This window comes from Camellia sinensis, chromosome 12, assembly GCF_055761805.1.
Source record: "Camellia sinensis isolate YWXY chromosome 12, ASM5576180v1, whole genome shotgun sequence".
NCBI classification, from domain to species: domain Eukaryota; kingdom Viridiplantae; phylum Streptophyta; class Magnoliopsida; order Ericales; family Theaceae; genus Camellia; species Camellia sinensis.
The window spans coordinates 72,090,915-72,100,836 of NC_138972.1; the positions used below are offsets into that span (position 1 = coordinate 72,090,915).

The 9,922-nt window shown below is 33.2% G+C and overlaps 2 protein-coding genes across 3 annotated transcripts in view; one reads left to right on the forward strand and one right to left on the reverse strand.

Annotated features, from left to right (window-relative positions):
• LOC145804562 (uncharacterized) overlaps positions 1-2,516 on the forward strand; it is a 41,368-nt gene extending 38,852 nt beyond the window's left edge. For both annotated transcript variants that reach the window (XM_082898914.1, XM_082898915.1), the window contains one exon: positions 2,021-2,516. In XM_082898914.1, coding sequence (XP_082755040.1) covers positions 2,021-2,328 — 308 coding nt within the window. In that variant the 3' untranslated portion in view covers positions 2,329-2,516. The remainder of the gene's footprint in view (positions 1-2,020) is intronic.
• A 3,900-nt stretch (positions 2,517-6,416) lies between these two features.
• On the reverse strand, positions 6,417-9,014 carry LOC145803650 (receptor-like protein 9DC3). The gene has a single exon (XM_082896974.1). It carries the CDS (start codon positions 9,012-9,014, stop codon positions 6,417-6,419), a length of 2,598 nt encoding a protein of 865 aa, XP_082753100.1.
• Between the last annotated feature and the right edge of the window lie 908 nt (positions 9,015-9,922).

Genomic DNA, 9,922 nt, shown 5'->3' on the forward strand with positions numbered 1-9,922 from the left:
ACAAATTTTGTTACTTTAACTCTCACTATGATTTTTCAAATAACTAAATAAAGTATTTGGAGTAATATGTGACTTGGAGTATCTGATACTTCAAATTAAGTATCCGATGCTCCAAAATTAATGAAAAAATAATTAAGAAGTATCCAATAATTTTAGTAAGTATCTGATACATATCCGCGAGTATCCAAAGAGTATCGGTATCGAATACGTATACAATATAGATTTGTCTCCCTTTTTGAAGTATCTGTGCTTCATAGGATATAATATGGTGAGTGTTGGTGAAAAAGGGTGTGACGAAAAGGTATATGCATGCAATAAAACGCATGTATAATGGGGTATTGACCACAATTAGATCATTTGTAGGAGAAACTAGTAAATTCTCAATCACTATTGTATTGCATCATGGGCCAACTTTGAGTCCTTACCTATTTGCCATGGTCATGAATGAATTAACTAAACACATTTAGGATGATAGTTCGCAGATGATATTGTTCTAGATGAAACTAAGGAAGAAATCAACACTGAACTACATATATGGAGAGAATCACTCAAGTTAAAAGGGTTTAAAATTAGTAAAAATAAAATTGAATATACAAAGTGTGACTTAGCAACAATAGAAATAGAAATGATAGAGAAGTGAAGATTGAAAATCAGAAATAACAAAGTGAAGTTCTTCATTATCTAGGTTTGATTATTAATAAGGATAGTGAGGTTGAAAATGACGTGATTCATAGAATTGAAGTAGGTTGGCTCAAGTGTGGGAGTGCATTTGACATGTTATGTGATTGACGAATTCTAACAAAATTGAAAGAAGAATTTTATAGAACAACTATAAGGCTAATGATGCTTTATGGGAAAAAATATTGGGCAACTAAAATACTTGTCAATAAAGTGAGTGTAGCTGAGTTGAAGATGCTTAGATGGATATGTAGTAAGACTAAGAAAGATAGAATTAGAAATAAATATATTCTTGAAATGGTAGGAGTAACACCGATTGAAAGATAAGTTGAGAGAGAACAGGTTAAGATGGTTAGATCATTTACAACGAAGAAATGTAGATGCAACGGCAAGGATGAGTGATATGATTTCTATAAATAAAAAGTTGGGGGAAGGGGAGGACTCAAACTAACATGGGATATAGTCGTGAAAAAAGATATGAATGTATTTCATTTATTTGAACTTGTAGCCATCGATAGAACAAAATGGCAAAAAATGATTGACGTAGGTTGGGAAACAATGCTCAGATTGGATTGGATTGGATTGGAAGCGGGAAACGGAAACTGAAACTTCATCCAAAAATATTATGGAAAATGTGAAACATTAGGTGATGTAAAGATTGAATAGGTTGAATAAAAAAAAGAGTAAAGTTTGAATAGGATATTTGTAAGAAAAATTTATCAAGAAACTTAAAAATAGCAATGTAAATTATTTTTATATTTTTGTGATCAATTAAAATACTACTACTATTACTACTACTACTACTACTAACAAGAAATGTTTTGATGGGGGAGAAGTCTATGTTTTTAATATTTATCCAAATTTGTGCATTAGTAGTCGCACAAATTGGGAATTAAAAATTAACGAACAGTAAGTGTTTCTTTAAAACTGTTCCTACTTTCTTTATATCTTTATTTTTACAACAGTATTCTTTTTCGCATATTAGAAGTGGGGTTCATGCTTGACTTTGCAAGGTAAATGTTCAGTTCCTTTTGAAATATCTCTTGTTCTTGACATTTATTGGCTTGTGTTGCCTGATATGGTGTCAGTTTCAGATCTCCTATGATCTACTGTTCATTCTTCATGGTTTGGTTTTGACCATGATATTGTAATCATAATAAAAATGAAATGAACAAAGTAGGTTTTTTGGTTGGGAGGATTAATCTTGTTGAGGATGTTTCATGCACACACTGTTTCCAAAAATGTCTATAAAGTACAATGGTACTCATGTAAATTATACTATATATACCATTGGTACTGACCTTTAATTCATGCTTCATTAGTTTGTTTTTGGCTATTGCAGGTATGATATCTCCGACCACTGGGAGGGTGACAAGAAATCAACAAGATTACCATTCAACATTCCATAGGACACCCAACAGAAAGAAGTTTTCAAAAAAAGAGTGGGAGAACTTCACCCAGGAATCTACCCGACATGCTGTGGCTGAGTTGGCATCCTCTCCAAAGTTCACTGATTGGATTATTAAGCATGCTGACAGGATACAACTCCTTCCAGATGATAGTTCAAATAACACAATTGGAAGTGGCTCAGATTCCACAGATGAGAATCTTGTAGAAAGTGGCGATCGATTTAGTTTGTTTAAATGGTAGTTGTGACATTAGAGTAGGAAATTAGTTACTTGTAGCAGTACAATGAGGTAGAGGCTAGGAATGGTGCTCATTTAATTTTTCTTCTCCTTTGTTTTAGGCTTACTTTTAATACATCATATTATGTCATTAAGAAATTGTGCCAAATCTTTTGAAATCTTCTAATCATGTTATAGTGCCTGCTCTTTCTATGTGTCTTCCTACCAAATACTTTTGATGGTTGCATAAAAAGAGCATTGTTAAGTGTTCTAACTCTCATTTTCAGTTTTAACCCACTTATTCAATCACCCACAAAAAGGGCAATACACTTGTGCAGTTTCAACCTTCGTTTGCATTTGTTTATCTGTTTTAGTTCAATTTGGTTCATATGTTACGTTTGTTTCTATCACAAATCTATAATGCTATAGCTGGAAGGCTTAGAAAGGTATCTCATCTATGAAGCTAGTTTTGGTAAATTTTAAGCATGGTTTCCGTTCTCCCTGTGAATAATTTTAAGGGGTAATTACATTTTTGGTGATTGACATGCATGCCTTAATAGATAGACTTATTGCCTAATAGGTCATGTAATAATTAATGGCACTTTTATTTTATTTTTTTAAAAAAGCGTCATTAATTGTTAGTTTTTAGCAAAAATTTGAAAAATTTATAACAAAAAGTTATTAATTGTTAGTTTTTAGCGATAGATTTATAAAACCGTCACATAAAACATCATTAATTGTCAGTTTTTAGCAATAGATTTAAAAAATCATTACAAAAAAATCACTAATTATAAGTTTTTAGCGACAATGATGATAGGATCAACTTTTATCGACGAATTGATAGGACTTAAAGGACTTGGTGGTAATTAATTTACCTTTATATTTTAGTGGGACTTTAGAAAAACAAGTACATTTTAGTGGGGAATTTATCTTGATTGCAATAGGGGTGGGAAGAAAAAAAAAATGAAGTATGGAATTTTTCCCTTGAATTTACTAAATTATCCTTTCCTTTTGTTCTTTCCTCTCTGTTCTCTTCCATTTCAACTTTGATTGCTTGGCACTTCTTGCTGGCCACCATTGCCATGCCCTCCCTTGTTACCCCCAAGCCTTCTCCTACCCATCCTCGCAACCCTAGTCCTTTCCATCATTTCCTATCATCCCTACCACTGTTATACTTGATTGCCACCTTGTTGCTTCTATCAGTCTTAACTCTTTCCCTTTTCACCATCACAACTATCCTTTCCTATGAGCTCTAACCATCTCAGCTGCTTGAACCTCTTAGCTTCTCTTCATTGCAATCTCACACCTCTACCCCTTATTGTTGGGAAACATGTTCGATGAGTGTTACTTATGCTAAGATGTATAGGGTAAATTTGTGTGCGATTGTCACTCTTGTCACTTGCATCACACATAATTAAAACTTGCCCTAGAAGTTTTGCAGCAATATATGTAACAGTAAGGAAACAATTGTATAAAGTGAAATTGAATGCTTAAAAAGGATTTATACAACTGATCAAATTTATCCCAAAGTTTGGTTTGGTTTGATTTTATTTGTTCATATGAGCAATTGGTGCAAATCCTAGATTTTCGATAGATCTTTAACTTTTACAACTTAAAAACAAGTGTATGAACATGTAATTATGGATCAATCTCTGCTAGGCACCTAGAAGGTGCACATGATGCAACAACGTGCTTGAAGTTACGATGTAATGTGCTTAAAATTATAACTTAAACATATTGAGTCACACTCGAGTTATGACTCACTGAGTAACTCATTAGGTCATTGGAGTTATGACAGGATGAGATCATATCATATTTTGAGAACATTGTGCTATAATTTTGTGCACATCTCATCATCATAATTAGAGAGGGTATAAATCGTGCACACTTTTTTGGGTTGCACATTATAGATTTTTCCTATAATGACAAGTTCTTTATATGAACTAGTGGTGGGTGTCATGTTGTGTTAGGATGTATTCGTGTTGTTTCATTTTGGGTTTGAATAAGAATTATTTCAACACTAACTTAACATGTTTATTAATTCGTATTTTTGAGTCATGTCATTTTTTGTATGTGTCCAATTCATATCTTATTAACGTGTCATGTCAATTTTTTTTTTACCTTAATTAGTTAAAAAACTTAGTGTAAAGACCAATTATTGGATGAAATTATTCATAAAAATATTTGCTTTCAATTTGTTATTTTTGGCTTAATTTACAAAATTACATCCTATTATTTTATATTTTTATTAGATTAAAATACTAGGGAAAAAAAAACATTATCTTCAATCAAGAAGAAAAAAAAAAAGCCTTAAAATCACTATTTTACATACTTTTTAATCAATTAGATGGAGTTACATAAGTAATATAAAAATGCCATGGTACCTTTTAGTAGAAATAACATTAAAATATGTAAATAATTATTTATAAAACATCTATATCAATTTGATCTTATACAAGTTTAATACTAACTTAACCTGTTTAATACTCATATTATTGGATTGTGTCATATTTGTATTTGTGTCGGAAGATGGACAAGTTAACTTGTTTAACTCTTGGGTACCTATTATGGGATGCTTGAGTCAAATTGGTGGTCTATAGACTATATGAAATAGACACAACTAACATGTCTACTGCTATTGTATTCCACAGGAGTTCTGTTATAGCATCTCTAATAGAGATGTTAAATTTGTTTCTCAAGTGCTTATTAATTTAGAGAGTAAATTGGTGCTCTCGGGGAGGTGTTAAGGTGTGTTAAAATGTGTGTTATGTGAGGATAGAGTCCAATTGAATGAGTTAAATATATAGAGTATCAGTGGATAAAATTTCAAAAAATTTAACTAGAAAGACAAAGACAGTAAATTACACCATTAATCCCAATTGTTTAAGCGAATTAATTTTCACTTTAATCCCCATTGTCTTAATTTGAACATTTGAATCTCATACTTTCATTTTGTTGCAATATCGTCCGCTTGTCATGCGCCTTTTATTTTTTGGATGGAAAAATAACCCGTGCACAACTAAAGAGACTAAAGTGGAATTCAAAAGAAACAATAGAGACCATTGGTATAGTATATTCCATTTCTTTTCTTGTGTTGAAATTGCTAAAATTCTCATGTGTGTTGCACATGGTAGTTTTGCATATAAAATTTCAACAGTATGTGATAGAAGGATTAGACTGTAACAGAATTAAAAATATGAAGTTTAAATTGAAATTATGAGGACCAAACTGAAACTTTGCTAATCATAGATATAACAATGATATAATTTACCTAAAAAAAGTTAATTGGTGATTTGGCCAGCCAAGGGGCTGTCACAATTAATGAAAGTACACAATGGCTGATTATATTAAAGAGGAAGATAACACGTCCACTAGGACAGAAAAATGGAAAAGATTAGGTAACTATTAATTTATGACACTAACTACCTTCTTAACAATTTCTAAGTTCCAAAATGTAAACAATTAGGAAAGGGAAAAGAAAAAAGACAAGAAAAATGAAAATGAATACAACTTAGATATGCATATCATAAGCCAAATTGAAAACATGGTTGATGAGTAATTACTGATGAAACTAAGGAGCATAAAAGGCTATTAGTGAAGAGAGATGCAAAACAAAAACAACAAATCAATTAGATCAACAAAAGAAATCATCAAGAAGTGCGCTACTTCAAAGATCACAATAAGGGCATAATCTGATCATTTTGATAATATATTTTCTCTTTACTCCAAATGTGTTCCGCGACAATTTATTGGTTGAGTAATACAAGACTTAAGTTGTTTTGTACGATGTTTGAGTGGCAAGATTAAAGTTGTAATTTTTCCTGTTTGCATTAGAAACTAACTTCCATTTATATTGTTATACATTATACACACACACACATATATATATAACAATATATTGTATTAGTGAGTCAGAGTATATAGGATAAGATTGTTGCATCTCTATGAAACAGAAAAATTACACAAGTTTCTTCCACATGTCGTTCATTGGAGATTACAAACCAATACTTGCATTGGCAAAAGAAGACATAGTGACAGAATTGCAGTATAGCTTTACCTTGCATTGCAGCCTTAAAATACTTCTCCAATTTATTAGAATACACAATATATTTACTACAAACAATTTATAATTGACTTCGTATGAGCTATCTTCTTCCAAACCTTCTTTGATCTCTTCCCATGTTGACGCATTTTTACACCAAAAATCCTCACGAGCCATTCTTCTTTCCTTCGAATAATGTAACTTCCAATCAACAAACCAAGCAATACTCCACACCCATATCCCATCAACACAGCTTCCCAACCAAAGCCATCAAATTTGAACTTAAAATTGTGGCTAAATGAGGATGGTAAAGTTGGTGATTCTGCTATCTGGACATTCCAACAATTCTTTGACAATGGAAACCCGCACAAGCATAGATTTCCCTCATATGATGTGTTTGAAAATGTTTCGAACTGCCCACCTCGTGGTATAAGTCCTGTTAGATTGTTTTGTGAGAAATTAAGGACTTCAAGGAATGTCAATTTAGTTAGTTGTTGAGGAATCTCTCCAGAGAGTTTGTTCTGGGATAGATCCAAGGACTCAAGCCTAGTTAGATCCCCCAAGAACGCTGGAATGAGACCCGTGAGGCCATTACCTGAAAAATTTAGGACACAAAGGGCTTTAAGTCTTCCAATGGACATTGGAATATTTCCATCAAACTTGTTGTGCGAGAGATCAACAGCTTTGAAGATGGTGATGATCCTTACGAGTTCCATTTCCAATCCTTTATTCATTATGGTTACTGAATAATAATTACCACGACCATCGCCCATATAATTTAAGACGGATTTGTCTTCATCATCCATCATCATTGAATGCATGCTCTCAAAGTATTTTGACGGCAAATTACCTGTAAAGTCATTGTGAGACATGTCAATGATATGTAAATTGGTGAAGGCTAATCTCTTCCTTGGTTGTCCTATGGGACCATGGAATTTATTATCTCGCAAGACAATAACCTTCAATTGGGGCAGGTTCTCCAACCAAAATGGAAAAGCATCTTCTATGAAATTATGACCCACATTCAAAATTTCTAGGTTCGTGCAATTCGCCAATGATCGTGGAAGCACCCCTTGCAATCCATTGTGGCTAATGTGAAGTTCCTGTAACATGCTTGCATATCCAAATGTTTGAGGGATGCTACCATGGAAATTGTTTCTTTGCAAATTTAACAAGGTTAAATTTCCATTGAAGTTCCCCAAACAGGTAGGAATTAATCCGGCCAATTGGTTATTGGACAGATCGAGATATCTAAGAGAATGAAGATTGCAGAGTGGATTAAGTTCTTCATTTAGGTGGTTGTTCGAAAGGTCTAGCATGTCCAACAATTCGTTTCGGGTTTTCAAAAATTCAGGAATTTTACTTATGTTGCAAGACGACAATCGTAATGTCGTAATGTTTCGGAAAGAGGAGGGAGTGGAGTTGGTGGTGGTCAATGATAGACCACTGCTTGAAAGATCCAAATAATCCAAATATTCAAGCTCTGCAAATGTGTCCAGCTCAACAGTGTCGCTTAAATTATTTGACGAAAGATCAAGAAAGGTAAGGTTCACAAGATGAAACAAGGAAGGAGGTATTGTCCCATTGATTGAGTTACTGCCTAAATATAGATACAGTAGATTTGGAAGGCCAGTTATTGATGATGGAATGGGACCTGTTAGTTGATTGTTTGAGAAGTCTATAGATTGAAGTCGCGAGAAGTTGGAAAAAAGTTGAGGAATTGGGCCTTCAAAATTGTTGTATGAAAGATTAAGCCAAATTAATCGTGTGAGGTTTGTAAGCGATCTTGGAATCGTACCAGAGAAATTGCAGTCACTGAGGTATAGCTCCTCCAAGTTTTTAAGATGGCCGATTGAAGATGGGAATTGACCATTGATCAAGTTATTCGCTTGAAGATCTAATATTCTTAGTTTCTTGAGGTTTCCAAGCGTTGTCGGAATGGTACCGAAGAGATTGCAGTCATAGAGGTATAGCTCCTCCAAGTACTCAAGTTGGCCGATGGAATTAGGTAGCTCTGCAGTGAAATCTATTTCAGAGAGACCCAATGACCTAAGGTGCCTAAGGTGCCGGAGAGTTCCATTAATAATATTTGGAAGTTTACCTGTGAGTTCTCTGTTACCGTATAACCACAGCACTTGCAATTTCTGTAAGTGGAAAATGCTATTGGAGAAGTTTTTCCCTTGCCAGACTTCTTCTGATGATTGTATTGGGCCAGAAAGATAGGAGTAAGAGAGGTAAAGATGGGTCAAATTTGTGAAACGGCCAAATGAAGGTAAAATTTGAGAGTGACTGAAGTTGTTGAAAGAAAGGTCGAGGTGTTGAAGGTGAACAAGATTGAAGAGGCTGCTGTTTGGATGGATGGTACCATATAGGCAGTTACAAAAGAGGTCGAGGCCAATGACATGAGAAGTGGTGTTATCACATGTGACCCCATCCCATGCACAACAATCTGTACCCTCTTTCCAATTATCAGCGTGTGGAGCAGAATAAACAGAGCAATCGCAAACAGAGCAATCGCAAGCAGAGCAATTGAAGGAAAAGAGTTGCTTAAATTGGAGCAAAGCAGTACTCTCGTGATTATGGCAAAGATGTGCAGAAGAAGAGAAGCAGAAAATTAGGGAATACGGGATACATATTGTGAGTTGATAATTGGATAGTAAGAAACCCATTCTTACACCAGTATTGGGTGGTAGAGAGGGAATTGGATATGATGCTTCTTCTATATGCACTCTCCTATTTATAACTTAATAAATAATTCAATAATCAAAAAATATAAACTGAAAATTGTCATTGTATAGTCTCACATAATATTATTATTATTATTATTATTATTATTTTTGAGAACGATAGTCTCACATGTTATCATTGTATTAATTTAATGGACTCCATCACTCGGTCACTTTATTACTAATATAAAGATAATATATAAGATGATAAATTACTTTTACTAAATAAATGTAATTAGTATTCAGCAAAGCATTATTAAAAATAATGAGTCCCAACATTGGCTCATTTTTATTACTAATAATATAATGCTAACATTTGAGGTGATATATAATTTTTAGTAAATAAATGTAATCATCATTATATTATGAATAAAATTGTATTTGAATCATGAATTGGTAAAGGAATTTGAAAAAAGAAAGGTTATAAGAGAAATATAAATAAAATATAAGCTAAATTTTTTATCCATTTTCCCACATTTTCATTTTCTTTTTAAATCACAATTTAAAAGATTTTTTTTTTTTTTTTTCATAAATGATTTGGCCAATTTTCAAACTGTGCCTAAATAAAGGACCCACAATAATGTTCTTATTTGGTGCTTTATGTCAATAGCAAGCTTGACTACATAAAAAAATATTGTGTTGATTCTTCAGTATTATGGGCTTCGGATCTCCTGTACCCATTCTGCTGTCCCATTCATCTCAGGTTGCCACATCGTCAATCTTAAAATCATGAATGAGACAGAAGATGTGTACAGAAAATGGATATGGGAGACCTGAAACCGGTACTATAGACTTGGAATTATTAGATTGCCCTATTTATCTCCTCACATTTTTCTTTTTCTTTTGTTTTT

What these genes read in the sequence shown, in the direction of transcription:
- LOC145803650 (XM_082896974.1), bottom strand. Translation starts at nt 9,014, where the DNA reads ATGGGTTTCTTACTATCCAATTATCAACTCACAATATGTATCCCGTAT.